Source organism: Podarcis tiliguerta (assembly GCF_965153285.1).
Source record: "Podarcis tiliguerta genome assembly, chromosome: 1".
In the NCBI taxonomy this organism is placed as follows: domain Eukaryota; kingdom Metazoa; phylum Chordata; class Lepidosauria; order Squamata; family Lacertidae; genus Podarcis; species Podarcis tiliguerta.
In genome coordinates, this window is record NC_139534.1 from 7,135,260 (window position 1) to 7,161,898 (window position 26,639).

General features: G+C 45.5%; 1 protein-coding gene across 8 annotated transcripts in view; it reads right to left on the reverse strand.

Annotated features, from left to right (window-relative positions):
- The window catches only part of ADAM23 (ADAM metallopeptidase domain 23), a gene marked incomplete at its 3' end in the record, with an annotated part of 74,522 nt that overhangs the window by 20,726 nt on the left and 27,157 nt on the right, over window positions 1-26,639 (reverse strand). For 6 of the 8 annotated variants that reach the window (XM_083401330.1, XM_083401331.1, XM_083401332.1 and 3 more), the window contains exons 9-23: window positions 25,686-25,751; window positions 24,247-24,318; window positions 22,918-23,084; window positions 21,427-21,511; window positions 18,741-18,831; window positions 15,909-15,960; window positions 15,076-15,175; window positions 14,127-14,198; window positions 13,532-13,624; window positions 11,782-11,862; window positions 11,079-11,129; window positions 8,020-8,083; window positions 6,276-6,381; window positions 4,955-5,074; window positions 4,225-4,393 (exon numbers count right to left, since the gene is read on the reverse strand). In XM_083401330.1, coding sequence (XP_083257456.1) covers window positions 4,225-4,393; window positions 4,955-5,074; window positions 6,276-6,381; window positions 8,020-8,083; window positions 11,079-11,129; window positions 11,782-11,862; window positions 13,532-13,624; window positions 14,127-14,198; window positions 15,076-15,175; window positions 15,909-15,960; window positions 18,741-18,831; window positions 21,427-21,511; window positions 22,918-23,084; window positions 24,247-24,318; window positions 25,686-25,751 — 1,389 coding nt within the window. The remainder of the gene's footprint in view (window positions 1-4,224; window positions 4,394-4,954; window positions 5,075-6,275; window positions 6,382-8,019; window positions 8,084-11,078; window positions 11,130-11,781; window positions 11,863-13,531; window positions 13,625-14,126; window positions 14,199-15,075; window positions 15,176-15,908; window positions 15,961-18,740; window positions 18,832-21,426; window positions 21,512-22,917; window positions 23,085-24,246; window positions 24,319-25,685; window positions 25,752-26,639) is intronic. The other 2 variants (XM_083401333.1, XM_083401334.1) reach the window with 1 other exon arrangement.

Below are 26,639 nucleotides of genomic sequence, written 5' to 3' on the forward strand. Positions count from 1 at the left end.
CCTAGGACTTGCCAATCAGAAGGTCAGCGGTTCGAATCCCCACGATAGGGTGAGCTCCCGTTGCTCAGTCCCAGCTCCTGCCCACCTAGCAGTTCGAAAGCACGTCAAAGGGCAAGTAGATAAATAGGTACCGCTCCAGTGTGAAGGTAAACAGAGTTTCCGTGCGCTGCTCTGATTCACCAGAAGTGGCTTAGTCCTGCTGGCCACATGACCCGGAAGCTGTACGCCGGCTCCCTCAGCCAATAAAGCGAGATGAGCGTCACAACCCCAGAGTCAGTCACGACTGGACCTAATGGTCAGGGGTCCCTTTAGCTTTACCATTTATACTTTAGAACTAGAAGAAAAGATGCTCTCAGATCTGCATGCAGCTCTACTGATCGCAGGAGAACTTGATCTGAATACACATTCCTTTAAGCATGTTCACTAATGTAAAAAGAGTTTTGTGCAGAAGCTGGTTCAGTGTGTGCTTTGAAGCACTCACACTGACATGCTATTACTGCATTTCAGCATAAACGGAAACTGAAACATTGCTCACTTGCTGTGAAGGCTCCTTTTGCTAGAGGCTACAGTGGGTTAGGGACGCGGGTGGCGCTGTGGGTTAAACCACAGAGCCTAGGAGTTGCCAATCAGAAGGTTGGCGGTTCGAATCCCCGCCACGGGGTGAGCTCCCGTTGCTCGGTCCCTGCTCCTGCCAACCTAGCAGTTCAAAAGCACGTCAAAGTGCAAGTAGATAAATAGGTACCGCTCCGGCGGGAAGGTAAATGGTGTTTCTGTGCGCTGCTCTGGTTCATCCGAAGCGGCTTAGCCATGCTAGCCACATGACCCAGAAGCTGTACGCCGGCTCCCTTGGCCAATAAAGCGAGATGAGCTCCGCAACCCCAGAGTCGGCCACGACTGGACCTAATGGTCAGGGGCCCCTTTACCTTTATTTACAGTGGGTTAACTCTCCCCCCCCCCCTTGTCCAGGACAAATAGTGACAGATGATCAAACTCTGACAAACCAGCCAGCTCCTCCCTACTGCCAGTCTCACGAGCAAGCAAGAGAGAGCATTAGCAGAGGCAAAGAAACAAAGGCACACATGACACAAACCTGTCACGTCAAAATTTGCAGAAAATGACAGTACAGACTTCTACATAAAGGTGTTTCAGATGCCCAAAGGAAATGGGTGAGGCTGGATGCCTCCTGCACATCCAACAGAAGGAGCCTTTAGAGAAAGGGACCCATGTTCCATTCCCTGGGTGGGATGCAGGAGACAACCAGACTACCGTGGGACTTCCCTTCCTTCTACTCTTAAGTAAAGCTTCACCATTTGGCTAGAGGGGGTCAGAAGGGGATCAGAAGTTTGCCAACCTTGGGGATCTTTGCAATCTCCCATGTGCTTAACCTCTGGAACACTCTACTGGGTATAGGATTTCCTCTGTTAGAGAACAGTCTACAACAGTCACCTAAAAGGTGGTTGTCATTGACATATGCCCATGAGATGGGCTATGCTGCCACCTCATGCCCAAAGGCAGGAAATGCAACAGCTGAGGACAGAGAACGAAGACTGAACAACATGGGGACAGACACCTTTCAGGTGAATACAATGGACCATTTTCTATGGTGTCTGTCCATCAGATGGAATACACTCAAGCAGTCCCAAGATAGGTGAAGAAAAGCATGTGCAGCTCTGTGGAACCACCTGCTGCAACACACATCTCCTAAAAGAAGCACCAGCAGATGCAGACATGTCAAGCTTGTAATGAGTTTGGGGTTTAGAGAAGCAATAAAAAAGAAATAAAGGCGCTTGGAGAAGATCAAGCTGCATCTCTGCAAATGTCCAAAACAGAAGCATGGTGTTATGTACTGATTTGAATAGGATCCAAACTGCAGCAGTCTGATTGGTCCTAGAACAATAGGATCCAAAAGGCAGCAGTCTGATTGGTCCTAGAACAATAGGATTCAGAATGCAGCAGTCTGATTGGTCCTAGAACAATGCAGCAGTATGATTGGTTGGCAGGAACCACCCAATCATGCTCCAGATAGAAGTGAATCCACAACCTGATTGGCTTACAGTAGAATTCCGGAATTAGCCAATCATGTGCAGCCCATTGTGTAAATAATGTATATAAAGCAGATACTTTGAGGGGACTTTCATTCATTCCTCCTCACCACTATGAGCTGAATAAAGAGCATGAAATCACTTTGCGACTCTGAGTATATTTCACATTAGATGCAAAGGCATCCACAGTGAAAGCAGAGTGGCCTGAGACTGCTGTGATATTAGACTGCACCAGCAGTTTAAGTGAGTCACAGACCAATGCAAAGCAGGCCCACAGTCAAGTGGCCAGAGTGGAGAATGAAAACTTATTTCTTGGAGTTCATGGATAGAAAGATGCAAACCCCCCCCCCCTCTGACTGCTGGACGTCCTTTGTACAATTCAAGCCAGGGGTGTAGGAAGGGGGGTGCGGAGGGTGTGGACCGCCCTGGGTGTCATCCCTAATGGGGTGACAAAATGGCACACCATGAGGGGCAGCACTACAGCGTGCCTGAGCCATGCGTGTCTCTCCTGGGAGTGACGCGGTGCCTCGGGACCCGCGCTGCCCGAAACAGCAGCGTGGGGCTTGTGTCCGCCAGTTAGACTCATCATCATCATCATCATCATCATAATTTATTATTTGTACCCCGCCCATCTGGCTGGGTTTCCCCAGCCACTCTGGGCGGCTTCCAACAAAGATGAAAAATACACTAAAATATCACACATTAAAAACTTCCCTGAACAGGGCTGCCTTCAGATGTCTTCTGAATGTCAGGTAGTTGTTTATCGCTTTGACATCTGATGGGAGGGCGTTCCACAGGGCGGGCGCCACTACCGAGAAGGCCCTCTGCCTGGTTCCCTGTAGCTTGGCCTCTCGCAGTGAGGGAACCGCCAGAAGGCCCTCGGAGCTGGACCTCAGTGTCTGGGCAGAATGATGGGGGTGGAGACGCTCCTTCAGATATACTGGACCGAGGCCGCTTGCCACGGTGCCCCCCTGGGCACATCACCACCCTGCCTCTGTGGGCAGATCGCCCTGTCCCCGCTGCTGCGAGTGCTGGAGCAGCTAGCTACACCCCTGATTCAAGCATTTCTCAAGTGCCTATCAAACATCCAAGGCCAAACTTTCTCAAGAGGGTGGACTGGATTGGGACGAAAGGATGGTAGCACGATGTCCTGAAAGCTATAATGTACCTGACGAATGGACACAGAAGAAGCTAAAATCATCTTTGAGGCACACAAGGCAATGAAAGCCTTCCAGGTACTTTGAATGATCTGTTTTGTGGAAGAATGCAGGATGCCATAAAAGTATCAATAACCTGTGCGTCAGGCACTGCTGTTCAAACAGCCTTCTTCTACATTCACCCACTTCAGACCCAGATATCACATGGGACGCTGGATCAGGAAATCCAAGCAAAGAGGAAGTGGTCATGGTGGCTCCATTGGGAGCCTGAGTAGGTCTAAAAACCAGGGCCAACATGGTCCATCAAGGCATAAAGGAGACTCTTGGCCAAGGACTCGCATTCACCACGCTCATCTGGAAATGAGAGAAGAGCTGGAGAAGTTGAGTGTTGGAAGGAGTTGCAAGCAGATCCAGTTGAAGCAGTCCAAAATGCCTGTCAGGGACTGGCTGGATGAGGAAGAGTGGTGAGAGCCATCCATTTTAAAAGAGGATTAGACAAATTCATAGATGATACGCCAATCATTGTCTATTAGTCATCATGGCTATGTTCTACCTCCAGTATCAAAGGCTGTTTGCTTCTGAATACCTTACACTGGGGAACGTGAGTGAGAGAGTGCTATTGTGCTCATTTGCAGACTGAAAGCTTCCTGTAGGCAGCTGGTTAGTTAAAGACAACAGACAGCTGAATGAGAAAGGCCTAATCCAGCAGCACTCAGTTCTTAAATGAAATTAAAATTGTGGCCTTTATTTTCCAGATCTCCAGCAAGTTGTTCTGCTCTAGGCGCAAGTGGAAAAAACAACGCAGTTCACAGAACGCACCTGCTGGAGTATCAGCCAGCATTTTTGAAGGTAAACAAAACTAAGTACTGAGCGGAAAGAGCAATATCTCTTTCTCAGTGTCCAGTGTGAAGACACATATAGGTTAATGGTGAGAAACACTACAAAATGGTTTTTTTTATTGAACTAGGAATATGGACTAATCTTAGCTGGACTAGGAAAGTGGGCAAAACTTAGTTTGGACTTACCCCATGTCCAGAACAAACTTTTCCATTAGCACCAATAGGGCAGCTGCTTATATTCAGAGACTGGATAGACAGACACCTTCTGTCCATACACATCATCTGAGGACCACACGGAGCTCCATCTTCAACATATCCTAAATCTGTATCATCATCTAGAAGTACGTGGGCACAACTGGAAGAAGAAGTTTTTTTTTATGCTCTTAGCATGACTGAAAAGTTTATAAAGCAAGCAAATGTAAATAGCTCACGGATCTCAAAATACTCTGAGAAGCAAGTACTATATTGACTACACTGAAGTCAAGAGTAAAACTTTGAATTATTTCAATGAGGCAGCAAGAACAAAAGCAGGTAAGTTTTAGAAACATTGATATTAAAAATTGGTATCTAAAAGGCAATGATACCAATACTCAAAAGAGAATGTCTGGGGCATGTACTATAGAAACGTAAACTAAACTTAAGTTCTATGAAACAAAACTTTGGTTGTAGTTCTTGAGAAGTTAACTTCCAAAATACAGTGGTGTAGCGTGGGGGGTGCAGGGGGGGCCGGCCGCACCAGGCGCAACATCTGGGGGTTAGGGTTAGGGGGCGCAAATCCACAGGTTAGGGGGCGCAAATTACTTGCCTTGCCCCGGGTGCTGACAACCCACGCTACGCCACTGCCAAAATATACCTTAATTATTCAACCGAAAGTGCTAAAAATGCATTAATACACCTTGTATATGACACTACTCACCTGCAATTCACTACTACACCTTGGTGGAAGAAAGAAGTTGGGATAATTTCTCCCTGAAGGTGGCCAATTCGTGGAACTCCATCAAGATTTGCACAAAGCAATAACCCGCAGAACACATCACTGTAAAATAAAATAAAAACATACTACATTACCGACCTATTTTGTAAAATGGAAATTGTTCCCAAGTGCAGTTGAATCCTGCTGAAGCTGAGATTGCAATCAGGACTGATCAGCCAATGGTCAGTGGGACAGACTACACTTTAGAGTTCTTGGTCAGGAACTTGAGTGCAACATATCCCTGCCAAAAGCAAGGGGGAAATCGGCTGATGGGCACTGACTGTAATCCCCACTGATATAGGCTGAAGGAATCTTCCTTTGCAGTAACCCCTTGAGCCTAAGCCAAGCTGCAAAGAAATGAAAAAAATATTTCATTTGAAGCTGGGCCACCTGGTGTTATGGTGTTGTTGGACCACTGACAGGTGGGTTACCCTGCCTAACTGCCAAAGTGGCCTGTAGATGGTGGGTTAGCTGAGGACCCGACTCACCAGCCAGATCCTATTCTCCACCCTTTATGGAATATGCATCTATTCAGATTACATAATGTAAAAGAATTTTAAAAGGAGATCACAGCATAGTAGAGAGTAGTGACACAAAGCACTACAAATCAGCAAGTGTTTCTAAGCAATGAAAATACAGTGGTGCCTCGCAAGACGAAATTAATTCGTTCCGCGAGTCTCTTCGTCTAGCGGTTTTTTTCGTCTTGCAAAGCAACCCTATTAGCAGCTTAGCAGATTAGCGCTATTAGCGATTTAGCGGCTATTAGCGGCTATTAAAGGCTTAAGGGATTAGCGGATTAGCTGCTAAAAGGCTATTAGCGGTTTAGCGGCTTAGAAAAAGGGGGTGGGGAGCGGAAAAAAATCTCAAGACTCGCAAGACATTTTCGTCTTGCGAAGCAAGCCCATAGGGAAATTCGTCCTGCGAAGCGCATCAAAAAACGGAAAACCCTTTCGTCTAGCGGGTTTTCCGTCTTGCGAGGCATTCGTCTTGCGGGGTACCACTGTAACTAAAAGACAATGTGAGCTCTGCATCAGATGGAGAAATGGGCTGTGAAATTCAGGACCCTGCTGAGCACAACAGACAGTGTCTTGTATCCTAAATGTGTTTAAATTCTCTACCGAAACTTTTATTGCATATTTATTGAACTTATATCTCACCCTTCCTCCCAAAGGAACTCAGGCCAGTTTCTTATTTCAGAAAAACAAAACAGTAATTGGAATTTGTAACCACAACGTTTATATTCATTCTAAAAGGTTAAACGTACTGCTTGTTGCATGGAATCCATTTCTCTCCATCCTTTCCACAGTTTCCCTTTTTCGTGCCTTCTGTGTTTAGCTTCTCGTAACAGTGTTTATGAGATCCTGAAGCCTCTATGGAAGAAAAAGTGAAAGTAATTTCTACTAGCATACCCAGGCAAGCAAAATGCTCTCCTGTTAAAAAGTAGCCAAGAGAATAGGAACTGCTGAGGGTGCTAGCCTTACTTTTTAAAGGTGAATGTCCTAAATGCTTTGCATGTTACAAATGTAATGTGTGTGTCTGAAAATCGCTTTCTGAATCACGTACTTGATTAAAAAAAAAAAAAATACATGCACCAGGAACTTGGAGGTTATTTTTTTACCACCACGCAGTGAAAGGATGTGATGCATAGTGATGGTACATTGAAAGTTTTTTAAATTACGTAGTGAAAAATGAGTAAGAAGAAAGAAAAATATCAACCGTGGTTTGGATTCTAAGCTAAGAAAGTTACAGAAATAAAATTTCCCCTCTTCCTTACTACAAGAAAAGCTTCTCGGGCGGAGGAAGGTCAAGGGAGCTTCCTGGAAAATGTAGAATGGGACACAGGGCTGCTGCAGAAAAGGAGAATCAAACGAAATTGGGTTTAGAGCCTAAGATTGTTTGAGGAAATTTATGAAGGGAAAGTTTTTCCTACTGTCTTCTCCTGCTAACAGCCCAGGTACTGCACCCAACGTTATTCAGGTGGGTCTCTTGGCTCCAAACAGAGTGGCTTTTGAGAGGATTCCAGAGAAAGGAGAAGGCAGCAGACTTTCCTCAATTTAAGTTTTCTTAGGACACGAAAGGCCTGTCTCATATATATACAGTGGTGCCCCGCAAGACGAATGCCTCGCAAGACGGAAAACCCGCTAGACAAAAGGGTTTTCTGTTTTTCAATGCGCTTCGCAGGACGAATTTCTCTATGGGCTTGCTTCGCAAGACGAAAATGTCTTGCGATTCTTGCGATTTTTTTTCGCTCCCCACCCCCTTTTTCTAAGGCACTAAGCTGTTTATAGCCTTTTAGCAGCTAATCTGCTAATCCCTTAAGCCTTTAATAGCCGCTAATAGCCGCTAAACCGCTAATAGCGCTAATCCGCTAATAGGGTTGCTTCGCAAGACGAAAAAACCGCTAGACGAAGAGACTCGCGGAACGGATTCTTTTCGTCTTGCGAGGCACCACTGTATATGGAATGTGGCCATAAGTACCATGATGGCTCTAGAATGCAGATGGAGACAGGCCTTTCCTGTCCTAAGAAAACTTAAATAGAGGAAAGGAAGGACAGATCCTGAAGCTGAGGCTCCAATACTTTGGCCACCTCAGGAGAAGAGAAGACTCCCTGGAAAAGTCCCTGATGTTGGGAAAGATGGAGGGCACAAGGAGAAGGGGACGACAGGGGACGAGATGGTTGGACAGTGTTCTCGAAGCTACCAGCATGGGTTTGACCAAACTCAGGGAGGCAGTGGAAGACAGAAGTGCCTGGCGTGCTCTGGTCCATGGGGTCACAAAGAGCCGGACATGACTAAATGACTAAACAACAAGTGTGTGTGTGTGTGTGTGTGTGTGTGTACATGCGTATGCACGTGTATTAAAAACTACAAAAATGACTTTTCTGAACACTGTTACCTTTTATGACTGAAAAGTACAATTTTAATTGAAAAATTATACCAAAGGGAAAAGCAGGCAGCACAAACAAGAAAGAAATGCATCTGAATACAGCATACTTAAATCAACCTACTCGTTCCCCAGATGTATTTGCACTGATTATCTCTCGTCTTGCATTCTCCATTGTAGCAACGACCCTAAATAGAAACAAACCGCAATTAATATAAATGTTGTCTTTCAGACAGGGACAAGAAAAAGCTGACCTATTTTATCAGCAACAGACATACTTTTTTTTCCTTTTTCAACACTGCTTTGTTACCAAAGGGAATGCTCGGAGCAGTTTCCTGAGTCAGTCTCTTTAGGAAACATAAATTAATACTGTTCCGTATTCCATGTAGGAGATTTTTTTTAAAAAAAAATTAATATTTTTATTATTAAGACTTTTACATAAAGAAAAAGAAAAAAAAAGAACGGAAAAATACAAAGATAAAAAAGAACAGATAAAAACAATTCCATTTTCATAATATTTCTTGCATTTGCTTATTTCCCAGACTTCCCCACACCTCCCCTCGCTGTATTCCAGTTCAAATGTTTAATCAGCAAATCCCTTCCCTCTATCTTGTCTCAATCTTTATCTTAATGTCATAATGTATTAAACCTTTAATTTTGCATCTTTTAACCTTCAAATTTTCCATACTCCTTCACCGTATTATTACTAATAACCTTTTAACCTCCATCCGATGTCATTCTAACATTCATTAATTTTATAATATTTCTGTAAATAGTCTTTAAATTTCTTCCAATCTTCTTCCACCGTCTCTTCTCCCTGGTCTCTGATTCTGCCAGTCATTTTTGCCAATTCCATGTAGTCCAACCATGTAGGAGATTCCTGCACTGCAGTGGGCTGAGACGGGATGGCCCCCAGGGCCCCTGCCAAACCTTACAATTGGATGGTTCCCAGTGTGGAGAGCCGCTTTTCCAGAATAGAGGGCTATAAAATCTTAACGTGCGAAAAACTGGATTGTTTCCCCATTGACAGATGCTGCACAGATACCAGTATCCAACAACCTCAGAATGGTCATGTTGCTGTTGTCTAACATTTATAAGTTATGAGGGATTCGAAGGGCAGGGAGAATGGCGGAAATGACTGGCAGAATCCGAGACCAGGGAGAAGAGTCGGTGGAAGAAGATCGGAAAAAAATTAAAGCCTATCTACAAAAACATTGTAAAATTAATGAATGTTAGAAGGATGCTGGAATGAAGTCATATGGTTTTAGCAGAAATGTAATAAAGACTTAAGTAAAAGTGGATTGATAACGGGATAAAATGAAAAATTTAAGGTTAGATTGTTAAGATAAACTATAGAACAAAAATTGGGTAAGATGGAAAGAATTTGCTGAAATAGTTAATTGAAATAGAATACAAAAAAGGGAGGTGTGAGGAGGTCGAGGAACCAAGTTAATGAAAGGTAAAGATATGGAATATTGGATGTGTGTGTTTAATGTATTGGGTTTTTTATTATTATTTTTCTCTTTTTTCCTTTTTTTTTTGTACTGTTATAGTGGTTTTTTTTATTGTAACTGTAATGTATGTTTTGTTAAATTTATATTGTTTCCTTTTCTTTCTTTTTCTTTTTTCTGTAATTGCCAAACCTCTAATAAACATTTTAAAAAAACAAAAACGAAGGGCAGGGAGAGAACGTTGCGAGAGAGATCATTCCAGCCGTAATGAAGCACACCTAGAAGACACTGAGTGCAGGTTAGAATCTGATTCCTTAAATGCTGAGGGTGGGTTACCGTATTTTTTGCTCTATAGGATGCACCTGACCATAGGACCCACCTTGTTTTAGAGGGGGAGAACAAGAAAAAAAATTCTCCCCCTCTCTGCGCAGCGCCCCTTCAGCGAAGCAGCAGGGGAAACGGAGCCCCTTCCATTTCTCCTCCCGCTTAGATGAAGGAGCGCTGCGCCTTAGCTGAAGGGGCACCTACCCTTCCGCGAAAGGAACCCGAAGCCTCCGGAGAGCGGCAGGAGTGCTCCCACTGCGCTTCGGAGGCTTTGCGTTGCTATCACTGAAGCCAAGGAGCCTGCATTCGCTCCATAAGATGCACCCACATTTCCCCTTAAATTTTGGAGGGGGAAATGTGCATCTTATAGAGCGAAAAATACAGTATATATGCAGGCTGAGCACTGGATAATACTATTGCAGGGATGGCCAAACTGTTTCAGCCCAAGAGGCAAGTGCTCAGGATTGTGCAACTCTTTTAGGCCCATAGGTCAGCTGTGGGCATTGCAAAACTGGCCACCACACACTGCCTTGTACACTCATACAGAAACATTCAGAAACATACGCACAGGCAGGGGGGCAGACACACACAGAGAGATTGGCAACGCACACACTCAAGGCAGTCTGCCCCCTACCTTTCTGCTTTCTATCCCAGAGAAAAGCCCCCCCACTCACCTTGCAAAGCAGCCTCTTCTGCCTCTGGCTTGGAGCCTGGCAAAATGGTGCTGCAGATCAGGAAACAGAGAGGAGTGCTCCTTCCTGTTTTCTGAGCCACAAAACCTTGCAGTGGCACCACAACTGAGGGAGACGGTTAGGGAAGGACTTCACAGGGTGGCAAAGGTGCAAGGTGGCTGAGTTTTAGAAGGCCCTTCATAATAGCTCTACAGCAGAGACGTCACAGCAACACCCCCAGCAGAAGTTTTCTTTTTCTTTTAAATTGCCCAATTGTTAGGGGTATTGAGGGGTCAAAATAATTTTTAGGGAGTCAGCTCCAACTCACAACTTAGCCATCAGGGGCAACCATTAAGAAAATGAACAGGACGAGTTAATGAACAGCATGAATTTTACATGCACTCTTTATCCAAAGACTTTGTAGTTTGAGTTTTCTTCTTTAATAATGAAAATAATAATAATTTATTTATATACCAACCATCTGACTGGGTTGCCCCTGCCACTCTGGCTGGCTTGCAATAAATTAAAACATCAAACACAGCAAAGCACCAAACATCACAAACTTCCCTTTTTAAAAAACACACCATAAAGTGGCTAGAAGCCTCACAACAATTAAGACAACATAAAAACAATAAATGAAGCAAATAGCAAATAGTAAATAAAAAGACCAAGAGATAAAAAATATAGCCTGGCAAAAAATAAATATTCTGTACTATATATTTTAAAGACTTACTTACCTGATTTGCATCACAAGCAAATCCATCTTGCTTATGAAGATTTGGTGGGCACTGAAGAATGAAAGGGATTATTTCATTATAAAGGTTTGAATTATAGGACAACACATTTGGTATATAGGCAGACAAAAGAATACCAAGAGAGAGCAATTAAACAAAATGTTATGAATACTGAGGTTGGCTGCAACATTTGGTTGCTTAATTGGTTAGTTTAAATGGATTGAAAAGACACCCATGATTAACTAGGCAGCAGATTTTAAAAATGCTTAATTATCTTTAGCATGAGTATAAACTATAAAACTGCACATATCATTTTTGAAGCATCTGCCCTCTCTTTCGCACAAAAACGAATGCCTCTTTTAAAATAATACCTGTTACATCCGAGAAAAATGGGGGTAAGCATGTCTGTGCATCTTTAATTGATTAATTATCTTACAATTCATTGCCCTGACATTTCTTTATTTGATAATTCACTGAGCACACACACGAGCAAAGATGTACAAAGATGCCTGAGTTTCCTTTTAGGAAAACACAATTCAGGCTAGGTTTTAGGAATGCACAATAATAAATTAGATAATAATAAATTAATCTTCTCCACATCTCCCTCTCGCTGAAAGAATCTTACAGTCCTCATGAAAATAATAATAATAATAATAATAATTTCACTGTTTTACAAGGTAGTATGGAAAGCATCTAACTTAATTACCTGGCCAGAGTCCCCAGGACAGATCTCTGTAATATCACACTCATTCACTGGAGAGCGGCATACGAAGCCTCGGGGAAAGAACTGGAAGTCAGAAGATTTTTTTATTGATAACTAAGATGGCTTAAATAAAAATCACTCCAAGCATGCATAGCTTTTATTTAATGAGTAGGAATAATGATTAAATACAGGAATGCATTTTTTACCCCACTAGTGAGAAGGCAAATTGATTCAGGGTGGGGTGGGAGAGAGGTGTTGATTTTGACTGGAAAAGTGACAAGAAAGGAAGAGATTAAGCAGCAGTGGCGTAGCGTGGGTTGTCAGCACCCGGGGCAAGGCAAGTAATTTGCGCCCCCTAACCCGGGACAAGGCAAGTAATTTGCACACACACACACCCCGCTGCACTGTCCCTCCCCCAGATAGTCCCTCGCTCTCTCTCCGCACCGCACCCCACACCTGGCACCCTCCCCTCCACAGTGGGCGGCGACCCGGCGGCTCGGATCGGATTCGCACAGCCAGCACTGCAGTGAGAGAGAGTGAGTGAGCCAGGTAGGGGCAGAGAGATGCGAGTGCGAGCGCGCCCCCCCCCCCAGATGTTGCGCCCGGTGCGGCCGGCCCCCCCTGCACCCCCACGCTACGCCACTGGAGTGGACTGTGCTGGAGCAGCAACACAGGAGGGGTGCGCCCCTAGGAGAAAGATCGCCCATTGCAAGAGACATTCCCTGTGAATCACAGAAATAGGACTGTCAGGAAACAGTGCTGTGTCATTGGAGCTGCAAAAATCGATTCTATGCTCTCATCTTAGACACTGATCCTGGGCCTGAGTGGCTGTGAAAGGTACAGTGCCCAGAGTGATTCCTGCCATCCCCCAGAGGAGGAAGAGACAGGGGGTGGACTCGGAGAAGTCATTTTTCATTCTGCCTTCTCTCTGTCACTCAATAGCATTTCTTCGCCTTCTCCACGCAGAGTACCTACCACTTATTCTTCCTCTTGCTCCGAACATAGCTGAATCAACCTTTATTATTATTATTAACCTTTCTTGCAAGCCTGAGCTCATTCTGAGCTTTGGCCCACCTGACAGCCTGCAACTTTTGACTATTTGTGTATACTCCTCCTTTGTGATTTCCCCTTTCTTCCGTTTCTAATAATGCCCTTCTTAAATCTCAGCTCGTATCTCTAAGCTCCTTATGCGGCCACACTGGTTTCTTTAGATGCCTCCCACTTTTCTTTCTTGTTGGAACTGTCTGCATTTGGGCCTTCAAAATTCCACCTTTAAGAAACTCCCATCCATCTTGGACTCCCTTCTCTTTGAGTATTTCTGACCACTTTTAAGCTTTTTGGCGTTCTTAAAGTCCAGAGTGCACATCTGACTACACTCAGCTTTCTCTTCCCTCTGTATCTTGAAACCAGGAGAAGAGCAATTAATGTTTTTTGTGTTCCTAATAACAAAGAACAGGAAAGCAGAATAAGAGCCTTTGTAGTATTCTATCAGTGTATACTTTTATACAACAGAGGTGTCCAATGTAAAGAGCTTTGAGAGAACATTGTAAACATAATTTATCAGATGCTGCACTATCATTGCTTATGATATGTAGTTACCAATTCACTGTATACTGATGTTTTATCATGGTATCAGCTACTGAGCCCCATTAAAAGTCTCTTAAATTAGCTTCAGCCATTTGCAGCACATAGAGAGGGCGGTTTAGCCCATATTTCTAGCAAAGGTAAAAAAGTTTAAAAAAAACAAACTCACAAGACAGGAGGTTTCATTACAACATGGACCATTACTGCAATGAGCTCCATTAGAAAGTGAGCATTTCTTACAGCACAGATCTGCTTTGCAATCCTGCGGAAAACACATTCTGATCAATCAATACTAAAAATCAAAGTTAACTACCTTGAACAATCATGCAAACAATTCAATCATGTATTGACTAAAATGATAAATTGACAGTGTTCATATACGGTTGCACCATAAAACTAGGCCGTGATCCAGTGCAAGGAATCTTATATACTAAAGTAAGAATAAAGAAGAAAATAACTATAATAATTAACTTTAACACATACGTTTTATTTAGGATTCTGGATTCAAATGTTCCGATTAAGGTGAACAACTCAAGGCTTTAAACAATATGGAGCTTAAAAATTCTTTTATGAATTTCTCACTGAAAGAATGATTTCCTTTTTATAAGGGTCCACTGACTCAATTATTTTGCTACTGTAGTTAAAATATACACCAAGAGCCTCATGGTTAAGCAAGCATTATCTGAGCTTTCATTTTAAGGGACACTTCATCTTATGGATAGGAAGGATAAAATAACTGGGTATATGTGTATAAAAAATGGTACCGTTTGGAAACCACAATCACAATCTTCTCCTGGTTCCACATACCCATTTCCACATTCAGTGGTGTCAAACAACTGAAAAACACAAATACACAAAGCACTATTATTTAAAAGATCACAACTGTTTATCATTAAATGATTCAGGTGCATACTGAATTATTCTGTGAACTGCCCTGAGACCTCAAGGTATAGGGCAGTATCTAAATTCAATCAATCAATATACAGTGGTGCCTCGCAAGACGAAAAGAATCCGTTCCGCGAGTCTCTTCGTATTGCGGTTTATTTCGTCTTGCGAAGCAAGCCCATTAGCGGTTTAGCGGATTAGCGCTATTAGCGGTTTAGCGGCTATTAGCGGCTATTAAAGGCTTAAGGGATTAGCGGATTAGCTGCTAAAAGGCTATTAGCGGCTTAGCGGGCTTAGTGGATCAGCTGATAAGCGGCTTAGCGATCAGCTGTTAAGCGGCTTAGCGATCAGCTGGTAAGCAGCTTAGCGATCAGCTGTTAAGCGGCTTAGCGATCAGCTGTTAAGCGGCTTAGCGGCTTGGGGAAAAGGGGGGGAGGGGGAAAAACCCCGCAGGAACTCCCAAGACATTTTCGTCTTGCGAAGCACGTCCAAAACGGAAAACCCTTTCCTCTAGCGGGTTTTCCGTCTTGCGAGGCATTCGTCTTGCGGGGCACCACTGTAATAATATTTTTTTTTGCACCTGCATGACTGCACATGCCCACTATAAACCAGCATGGTGACAAAGCTCCACCAGACCTCTGGGTGGAGATGCAGACCCCTCAGCTCCAGCATTTCAGTGACAAATGTCTTCAAATTAAATAAGGGGCCACTGGAGGGAGATCTCCTTAACCCTTTCCTAACCACGTAAAATTGCTCCCATCCCTAAGCCCCTTTTCTCCCCAAGGGATAAATTATGCTGGGATCCAGTTCCACCCTAAATCAATGTACCTTTGTTGGCTTGTTGAAAAGACAGGAACCTCCCCCTCGGAGCAAAAAATCTTTGTATTCCGCAATGCTGCACCTTGAGAATTTTCTGGGGTGGTAGACACTGAAAGGCCAAAAAAAAAAAAATGAATGAGGAAAATGCTTCACAGTGAAAAATTTACTGGACAAACACTAGATAAACCACGTTGTTTGCTTGCTTGCTGACTGTTGTGTGTTTAAAGGTAAAGGTACCCCTGCCCGTACGGGCCAGTCTTGACAGACTCTAGGGTTGTGCGCCCATCTCAGTCAAGGGGCCGGGGGCCAGCGCTGTCCGGAGACACTTCCGGGTCATGTGGCTAGCGTGACATCGCTGCTCTGGCAAGCCAGAGCCGCACACGGAAACGCCGTTTACCTTCCCGCTAATAAGCGGTCCCTATTTATCTACTTGCACCCGGGAGTGCTTTCGAACTGCTAGGTTGGCAGGCGCTGGGACCGAACAACGGGAGCGCACCCCGCCGCGGGGATTCGAACCGCCGACCTTACGATCGGCAAGCCCTAGGCGTTGAGGCTTTTACCCACAGCACCACCCGCGTCCCATGTTGTGTGTTTAGGGAGAAACAAACCACAATCTCAGTTGGGAAGACATGCTACTCCTGGGTTCTTATGCTAGGATATCAGCAAAGTGGGAACGATTGAGCAGGATGCACTAGTTTGCTGTTCACTGATAAATAATGTAAATAATTCTTGCTATGCTGCATGCACCCCAGAAGTGAGGCTAAACATAGGACTGCTTATTTTAGTTCTGAAGAACCGGGGGAAAACAAAATCTGTAACAGGTACCAATTATTACAACTCACCCTGTTTCCTCCATGATGCATCCACCCCAGGATTCTGTGCACTCGCATCCTTCTGAAACAAAATGAAAAATGCAAAACCAAGAATGAAAGTAGTTAAAAATATATATGAGTAATAAAAAATAAACCCTTTGCATAAAAAAGAGGAGGGGGGTTAAGAAGCATTTCTGTTCCTGTATCTGTCTGAAGTGTTGAATACAGCAAGCACTACATAAAGATATGTTTTAGGATAAAGTACCGTATTTTTCGCCCTATAGGACGCACTTTTTCCCCTCCAAAAATGAAGGGGAAATCTGGGTGCGTCCTATGGGGCGAATACAGGCTTTCGCTGAAGCTTGGAGAGCGAGAGGGGTCGGTGCGCACCGACACCTCTCGCTCTCCAGGCTTCAGGAAGACATCCGCAGCCTAGGCAGCCCTGCGGGAGGTCCCGCAGGGATCTCTAGGCTGCGGATAGCAGCCTGCTTCCCGGAGCGTCGGGCGCCCTGAAAGCAGAGCACCCGGCGCTTCGGGAACACATCCGCACCCTAGGCAGTCCTGCGGGAGGTCCCCGCAGCGCTCCCCACGCTGCGGATAGCAGCCTGCTGCCTGGCGCGAGGGGCGCTCTGCTTCAGGGCGCCCCTCACGCCAGGCAGACACCCGCAGCGTGGGGAGCCCTCCAGGAGTTCCCCGCAGCGCTCCCCACGCTGCGGATAGCAGCCTGCTGCCTGGCACGAGGGGCGCTCTGCTTCAGGGCGCCCCTCACCCCAGGCAGACACCCGCAGCGTCGGGAGCCCTCCAGGAGTTCCCTGCAGCGCTCCCCACGCTGCGGATAGCAGCCTGCTGCCTGGCGCGAGGGGCGCTCTGCTTCAGGGAGCCCCTCACGCCAGGCAGACACCCGCAGCGTGGGGAGCCCTCCAGGAGTTCCCCGCAGCGCTCCCCACGCTGCGGATAGCAGCCTGCTGCCTGGCGCGAGGGGCGCTCTGCTTCAGGGCGCCCCTCACGCCAGGCAGACACCCGCAGCGTCGGGAGCCCTCCAGGAGTTCCCCGCAGCGCTCCCCACGCTGCGGATAGCAGCCTGCTGCCTGGCGCGAGGAGCGCTCTGCTTCAGGGCGCCCCTCACGCCAGGCATACATCCGCAGCGTCGGGAGCCCTCCAGGAGTTCCCCGCAGCGCTCCCCACGCTGCGGATAGCAGCCTGCTGCCTGGCGCGAGGGGCGCTCTGCTTCAGGGCGCCCCTCACGCCGGGCAGACATTGGCCAGCCCCACAAGCTCGGGGGACAGCAGGGAGGCGCAGCGCCGCCACCCCGCTGTTCCTCGACCTGATTCGGTTTCCCGGACCTGCTTTTGGGGGGGAAATAAAGGGGGAAAATTTTTCCTTTATTTCCCACCAAAAAAACTAGGTGCGTCCTATGGGACGGAGCGTCCTATGGGACGAAAAATACGGTACCCCTAGTAGAAAATAGCTGCTGTTTTCCATTAGAGGTTCATTAACAAAATCCAGCAGAGACCATTTCTTTTCTAGTCTCTATCGTTCCTTTGCCAGCTTGGATGCAGTTGGAGCTCTCTGCCCTCTGAGTGTACGCTCAAGTCATTATGTGTCATTTCAAGGCCAGTGCCCACATCTGCATGTCACAGTAAATGGTAATGTATCACAACATGAATGAGCAAGAGTAAGCCACAGCAAGCCTCAACCAAGGACATATGATAATTGATTTACATTCATTTAATATTTGTATTCCGCTTTTCAAACAACAAATGCTGAGGTCAAAGCGGCTTGCAATAATCACGATACCATTAAAAAACAACCAACCCTGCAATCACTATAACGGCAAACACAACAGCATATGAAACAAACAACAAGTTCATCAAAATAATAAAGTCAATAAAGTCATAGCATCTCCTTACTCCGTAACAACAAAAAATTAATTAGCTGCTGGTTATAAAATGCATTGTTTTACAACACCGCAATGGGTGAAAGCCTCATTTGCTACACGAATGGTCATTCCAGATCCTTTAATATGAACTTTATGTGTTGAACAGGGTTGCACAAGTAAAAAGTCTGCTTGCGCAAGGTGCCTCCATCTGATTTCGGTTGACCTCTGCACCACCCCTCAGCACACTGCATCCCAGGCGTTTGCATAGAGTCCAACAAACCCCAGAAGAGGATTGGTACTAGAAAAGCAAGGAAAGGACAGAACAGCTGTTGCAGCCCAATCCTTTATTTATACAGAGGTTGGCAAACTAAGGTCCGCGGTCCGGATATGGCCCACCAGGCTCGTTAATCCGGCCCGCGAACCTTGCAGACCCTGCCGCCCGCTTGGTCAGGCTCTGCACTAAACAGGTGCAGAGTGGAGGCCTCGCCGCGCGGAGATTGACTTCCGCGGCACAGCGCGGCTTCTGATTGGCTGCAGGAAGCTCCTGCAGCCAATCAAAAGCTGCGGGTGCCTCTGGGCGGGCGGCGACGCTGGCACGGCTTCTGATTGGCTGCAGGAAGCTCCTGCAGCCAATCAGAAGCCGTGGACACCTCTGGGCACCGCCCCTTCCTTCCTGCTAAGGCAGCCGAGTGGGAGGAAGAGGCAGCGGTGCAGGGGATCTGCGCCCCGCCGAGAAAGAGGAAGCTCATGTTGCCGAAGACGAGGCGGCGGCGGCTGCAGCATGAGTGGCATCAGCGGGGGGGGGGGCTTCTGGGAGGCGGTGGGTCCGGCCCCCCACAAGGTCTGAGGGACAGTGGACCGGCCCCCTCCTGAAAAAGTTTGCTGACCCCTGTTTATACATAATAAAAAGTTCAAAATATGTAGAAGTTTTACGAATTCAATTTGTACATAAAAACAAAAGAGATTGTATGCCAAATACCTACTTGGTTTTCTGGCCCCTGGCTCCCACTGTATTCCTAAATTCTGAGCCAGACTTTGGGATAGTTCTTGTGCCATTGCCCAGGGTAGGCCATACTGTTGGAAAAGGAGATTCAGGTAGAGAGCACACCAAAGTACTATCAATTATTGCAATTTCTAGGAGAAAGTGTTTGCTTAACTAGTTATTCTGTATGGAATTCAGACCCTAAAACAGTGGAAACATCTCACTAATCCGAATTATTTCCAAGTGTGTTTAGGATTGTATCCTCAAACTCTTCACTACATGTACACTTAAACAATAGGAACACCTACTTCTGGAAATGAAAAATGTATGTTTGGGTCCAGTTTTATTAAGTGACACCTCCAAAAGATAGCAAATAATTATTTTCACAAAAGGAATACAAGAGTCTAAAAAATAACAGCAATGTTGACACACAGTAGGATAAGATATTTTGGAGCTGGTCCATTCATATAAGTAAAACCAGCTTAAAGCTATAGTGCAGAGAAGGGATGCGGAAACATAAGTTTAGGCATTGTAAATCCCCCACTGCACTGTCTTGCATAAAGCCTCAACTCTCTGCACCCTTTTGTCCCATTCTGCATGCAAAAATATGATTTTCCCCATCTTTTAACTGTTTTTGCGCTGTTCCTAACAGTTACAGTCTTCATTACACTTTAAAGAATCATACTCAACATTATTTTTCTTTTTTTTGCAAGTAGACAGCCTTTTATGAAGCAGATAACTCTCTGCTTGTTAAAATAGATATCCTGGTACATTCTCTTTTGTTCAGAGAATGGCCCTTTGCATAACTAAAGGGTTGGTCAAGTACTGTGCAAGTGATTTGTTGCCATGGCAGCTAATGGCCAGAGATTTCACTTGGAAGCAGTAATGTCAGTATAACATATGCTACATAGTTACCTTGTGAATAACTTTTATTTATGCGGCCAAAAGAACCCTCAATAACTCACCACAAAAACTGACATCATATAGGATAGGGAGATTCATTATTGTGTGCGAGAATACCCCAAATTCATGCAAAAATAAAACTCCAGACCACAGCTTTCCAAACTGTGTGTCGCAATGCATTAGTGTGTCAGCTGCAGTGTGTAGGTGCTCCCTGTGCTCCTCAGGTTTACTAGTAAAACTGAACTACTGTATTGTGAAGGATGCGGGTGGCGCTGTGGGTTAAACCACAGAGCCTAGGGCTTGCCGATCAGAAGGTCGGCGGTTCGAATCCCCGTGACGGGGTGAGCTCCCATTGCTCGGTCCCTGCTCCTGCCAACCTAGCAGTTCGGAAGCACGTTAAAGTGCAAGTAGATAAATAGGTACCACTCCGGCGGGAAGGTAAATGGCGTTTCCGTGCGCTGCTCTAGTTCGCCAGAAGCGGCTTAGTCATGCTGGCCACATGACCCAGAAGCTGTACGCCGGCTCCCTCGGCCAATAAAGCGAGATGACCACTACAACCCCAGAGTCGGTCACGACTGGACCTAATGGTCAGGGGTCCCTTTACCCTCTACCTTTACTGTATTGTGAAATGATCCATATCTAAATGATGCATGCCACCAACATGAAAAGTTTAGAAAGCTTTGCTCTAGACAATTTTCCTGACATCTACAATATCTGAAGGGTTACAAGTTGGCAACTCTCAACTTCAGCCCTAGCCAGAATGCACATTGTAGTTGGGAGTTGTAGTTCAACAACATCTCTGGTGCTACAGGTCCCCCACTGTAGAGCTTTCAAAAACCAGCAACAAATTTTGTATGTGCAGAGGAGTATTTTAAGGTTATTTCACACTTAGTTGCAGGCCAACCAAAGTATCTTTCGATTTCCAACTGCAGTCAAACGACACTTTGACGCAACCATTTGGGTGCCCTGACTTGAAGAAATCAAAACAGAAACGTGCGGTTCCGTTCAATGGAGGTAATAAGTGGAAGGACGGACACCTCATTTTCACAGATTCACTCTATTCACTGCAGGCCTTCCCCCAAGCTACCTGAAAAGCTGCTTCTTAGTTTTGGGGGATCCCCCCCCCCGAACAATATGGGATATGACACAGAGGGCTCCAGCATGTAGGGCACAAACAGCTAAAACAGGTACGACGCCTTGCATGAGAAGAAATATTTACCTAATGCCTCAATGGCCATTTTGATTCCAATATGAGGAATCTAGGAGACAGCATGGTCCAAAAGGCCTAACGTATTACAGAAATTCTAATTCCGGAATCTTTCTTAAAACCTAAGTTCCAAGCACAACAACTGATATTGAACTAATTGACGGAAATCAAGGCTTACAGTTTTGCAAATATCCACAACACAGACTTTACCCAAAGCATGCAACTTTAGCAGTAGTGTACTGGACCCTTAAATGTTTGAAGATTTCCTTTCTTTTTTTCTAATTAATAGAACTAATTCACCTCTCATAGAGGGTTTGTCACGTGTTCCTTACAGTGAGATATGGCTGCCTTCAGCCTGTATTCAAGTGTTCTATGCTAAGCTGTCTCTAGAATAAAAGGTCAAATTATTTTCAGTCGACTGCATTTCAGGCTTCAGAGTTTTAGGAATATCTACGAAAAAAAATCTGAAATTTTTGAACATATGTCAAGAAGCACCATTTAAAAAGAAGGTATATGATGCGGGAACTATTTCATAAATTTTCCCTTCCTCACAAGACCTCCAAAAGAGAAATGTTACCTCGTTTACTCCAACACCTCTAGACACAGAACAAATTCCTCCAAAGTAGCTCAGGCTGCTTCTTTTGTAATGAAATGTCACATTCCTGAAGAACAAGATAAACGAAGCAATATTAAAAAGCGTTATCTCACATATATACGGTGCCCTACAGATTTTGCCACATGTAAATTACCGTATTTTTCGCTCTATTGGACGCACCGGACCACAGGACGCACCTAGTTTTTAGAGGGGGAAATCAAGGGAAAAAAGCTTCTCCCAGAGCTTCTTGGGGCTGTGGGGGAAACCCGGGTCCCCCCCCCCCCAGCCCCAAAGAGCAAAGAAGCCAAGACAGCGAGTGGGATCCATAGCCGCGCAACCTCTCCATCCAGGAGCTAAACCTCTCCAGCACGGCTAAAGAAGACAAGGCAGCGAGCGCGATCCATCCCGCTCGCTGCCTTGGCTTCCTCTTTAGCCTTGCACAGCATCTTTAGCCTTGCGCAACGGGATGGATCGCGCCCGCTGTCCACCGGGGCTGGACTAGATGACTCCTGGAGTTCCCTTCCAACCCTGCAATTCTATGACCTCGGAAGGTGTTGGGGGTCTCCACCACTGGAGCCTTTTAACCAGCAGTTGGGGGACCATCTGCCTGGTGTTCTTTAGCTGTGATTCCTACATTGTGAGGGGGCTGGGCTAGATGACCCTCGGGTGACCCTCCCAACTCTATACAGCCCTACAGGAGATCCACAGCCACTTCACACAATGCCCACTCCCAATTTTCATCAGAGAGATATGTGGCTTCAGTGTCTAGGTAGGTACCCCCCTACCTGCCACTCTTCCCCCACCCCACTTAAGCTGCGGGAATTCCTGCCCAGAGAAGCTCCCAGGTGAGGCAAGGGTTAAGATCTACCTCTGGTGGATCGCGCTCACTGCCCTGGCTTCCTCTTTAGCCTTGCGCAGCCTCCCCCCGGCTGGAGAGGTTGCGCAAGGCTTTTCTAGAGGAGGGAGAAGGGACTGACTGGCCGTGTCAGTCCCTTCTCTCTCCTGGGGAAAAGCCCACAAGAGCCGTGCGAAACATGTGTGGGGCTCTTGGGGGCTTTTCCCTGCCTGCCTCCCCCCTGCATTTGCTCCATAGGACGCACAGACTTCCCCCCTTAGTTTTTAAGACGGAAAAAGTGCGTCCTATGGTGCGAAAAATACGGTAACAGGAATTTCATTTCCGTTACGGCCCTAGCAAGAAGTGTCAAGGTCCAAGCCTGGATTTTCCCCCCATGCAAAGCATGTGTTTTACTGCTGAACTACAGTGGCTTCTCCTCTTTCAGACAACAATAAGGAGAGGATAAAATGATTCCACTGCATTCTGTATTTTTTAAAAAATTATAATCATAAAACAGCTAAAAGAAGCAGCATTTAAGATATACCTATGAGATATAAATAAGCAGACAGAAAAAGAACTAGAAAAAGAGGCCTTCAGGAAAGAGAGACCATGTACCAAACAGAGCTTGCGCTACATACGAGAGAAGATGTACAGCATCAGCCCGCTGCTTGATGAAATTCTGCCGATATTTGGAAAAATCATGAAGCATCTGCCTTGGGTCAGGGTGGACATTTATACGATCTCTGTCCGACCAGGTTTCAACAGCAACCAAAACAACCCTGGTATTCAGCTGCTCCTTGTAAATCTGTGGGCAGATACAGGACAGGCACAGGAGTAGAACACTGGGTCAAAACGTGCACAGTTAGCCAGTCAGAGTCAGTGGAAGGACAAAAGGGGTAAAGCAGGAGGGAAAGATTGGAATACAATTAGCCAACACACCTCCAGTCTCCTTTAAAAGAATCAACATCGCACTAAATTCAACACCGCAAATGATTATGTAGAGCCATCTCATTTACGGCACTAGTTCTTCACCTTTCACCAACCCTACCTGTCCTAAGTTTGGGAAGCGCTGAGCATAAGACTTGCAAAGTACCGTATTTTTCGCCCTATAGGACGCACTTTTTCCCCTCCAAAAATGAAGGGGAAATGTGTGTGCGTCCATGGGGCGAATGCAGGCTTCGCGCACCTCTCCGCAAGCAGCGGAAGCCCAGCGCTGGGCTCCCGCTGCTTGCGGAGAGTTGCCTGCATGCTGAAGCCTGCACGTGCTGAGCTCAGCGCGTCCAGGCTTCGCAGACCTCTCCGCAAGCAGCGGGAGTTGCCTGCATGCTGAAACCTGCGCGCGCTGAGCTCAGCGCGTCCAGGCTTCGCAGACCTCTCAGCAAGCAGCGGGAGCCAGCACTGGGCTCCCACGACTTGCAGAGAGCTGCCTGTTTGGGGGCTGGGGTCGGGGGAAGCTCGGGCTTCCCCCGCCCCAGCCCTGCGCCTGTGGGGGAAATATTTTTTTCCCCTTTATTTCCCCCCCAAAAAACTAGGTGCGCCTTATGGTACGGTGCGTCTTATAGGGCGAAAAATACGGTATTCCATTTGGCCTGCGGAAACCTTTTCCAGGACACTTTATTACATTCTCCTTTCCTAGTTTTTAGTTGTAGCCTCCCCACCACCACACACCCAGTCAGTCAGAGTTCTGTGAACGCTAATCATACCTAGTCCTCACTGTTTGGGGGTATTTGATAGCCCCGCCCAGCCCAATTTTTAATATTGGAGATCTACAGAGGTTCCTCCAGGCCTACTGATAACTCCCTTTTGGCTACATAAGGATTAGTAGGATTGCCATTGGTATATACTGGTTCGTGCTCCCAAGGTTGTGGAAGTTTACATCCTCTATCACCACTATTTTCATCCCAATGTCTGCAAAGTCAAATGTTGAATCATGAGGCATTAATTGTACCAATTATTGCAATACTTACAGCATCCACAAGATTTACCACAGATTTCGCGAAGTTGTTCGTGTAAGCATGGGATGATCGGTGCTTTTTAAACTAGAAGAAAAACGTTAAATCATCATTTGATCAAGAGGTTTGCCTCCTGGCAATGCGAAGAACAAACAGCGGCTCTGCTAATCAGTGTTTTCCTCTTGAACTGCTAATGTTTATGGAATTCACAAGCATTTGTGTCACGAAAGAAAGGGGGAGAACTACTATAAAATAGTTAACTGCAACAACTTTCCCCCATCAGTTTCACTTTGAAAATATATTTAATTCCTGGAGCTAGTGGTCCCATGTCTCCTTTGCATTTGCTCTCAATTCCGCCTTTAAGTGCAACAATACTATTGCGAGGCTGTGAATCAGACTATCAAAACAGATTTATATATTACAGTGGTGCCTCGCAAGACGAAAAGAATCTGTTCCGCGAGTCTCTTCGTCTTGCAGTTTTTTTCGTCTTGCGAAGCAAGCCCATTAGCGGCTTAGCGGATTAGCACTATTAGCGCCTTAGCGGGCTTAGCGGATCAGCTGTTAAGCGGCTTAGCGGATCAGCTGATAAGCGGCTTAGTGGATCAGCTGTTAAGCGGCTTAGCGGCTTGGGGAAAGGGGGGGGGAGGGAAAAAAACCCGCAGGAACCCGCAAGACAGTTTCGTCTTGCGAAGCAAGCCCATAGGAAATTCGTTTTGCAAAGCACCTCCAAAACGGAAAACCCTTTTGTCTAGCGGGTTTTCCGTCTTGCGAGGCATTCGTCTTGCGGGGCACCACTGTACTTGGAAAAAATTATATATCACTTAATCACAAAACGATATATCCTGTGTACATAATAAAATTATTGATAAAAGCAGCTATTATTCACAGTACGGTCAAAAAACAAGTATACATACTAAAACACAGATAAAATCAGTAAAGTGTTTAAAACGGAACATGATAACTAAATTATGTAGGCCTTAAGGGGAAGGGAACATTTTTGGCTTCACAGGCCAGATCCTTATCAGGATCAGTCTCAGGCGCCAAATTTGATGGGTGGTCAGGGCCAGGGCAACATAAATCAGGAGGGTGACAATTTATCTTATTTTCCTTGGCCTAAGATGTATATTTTTAGAACCAACAATATTCTTGTGATTGTAATTTGTTTTAAACTATTTTTAATGCTGCATTTTAAATTGTTCTGAGCCACCTAGAGCCTTAAGGCGAAGGATGGGTAATAAATGAAGATAACAACAGCAAAACATTGGATTTATCATTTATCATCATTTATCATTTCTTTCCTACCCCTCCTCCTGAAAGGTAGGATTTCAGTAACTGTAATAAATACAGGAAGTTGTATCAGTAAATAACATTTGCAGCAGACAATAAGTGTAAAAAAGAGGGCATATTGTAACTAAATTAGATAACAATAGAATTAATTAATACAGCCAGCTTACCATTTTATAGTCATTAACAATCATGAGCTCCAAGTATTTCATTTCTTCAAATATGCCACGGGAAACCTGAAAGATTTTAAAAGCTATAGTTGGATTTTTAAAAATGAATTTAGGGTTGCTTTATCAATTGCCATGCAATGCTGTTCTGTGGATCTAAACCTGATTCAACTGAAACCTCTCAAGGGTTTAGGATTATATATTTTAATGACAGCATTTCTTAATATAATATACTCATTTCATTGGCATGTTTGCTCTTCTGATCTGTTCCATGGCCATTTTACAAATCATATCCATTGGAGTGGAGCTTAAACTTTATTACGAAGTCCCAAGCTTAGTCCCTGGCATCTTCAGTCAATAAGATGCCAGGGAGGCATCTTATTGACTGAATAAGATGCCAATAAGGCAGTCAATAAGATGCCAATAAGGCAGTGGGCAGTGGTTGCTGGTGCTCATTGGGACTAGTAAGGGGGAAAGGCAGAGGAGCCAACAGTTAATGGAGGCAGAGCAAATGACTGGCAGAGCCAACAGATTCTAGCTTTGTCCCTATCCTTCCCCCTGCTACAAGAGCAACACCAAGGCTATCGGGGAGGAAGCCAGGGCTACCCCCTGCCCAGGGCTGGTTGCAGGTAAAAGGGCAGGCAAGTGGTAGCTGAAGGGCAGGTTAATGGGGCATTGCCCTAACAGAGCAGCTTCCACTGTTAAGAGCTGGGAAAGAGCTCTGCCTGGAATCAGATACCAGTCAGGGTAGCACTGTTGATCTGACATTCATAAGGCATAAGGCAGTTTCATGTGTTTAGTCATTACTGCCTGGCAGTGCAAAACAGGGGTCTTCAACGTGGCATCCGCACATGCCAGTGTGCCCACCAGTACATTCAGTGGCACCAGTGGAAGGTATCTTCTCAAAAATACACATTACACAAGAGACTGCTCTTCTTGCTCAGTTTCTGTTTGCTC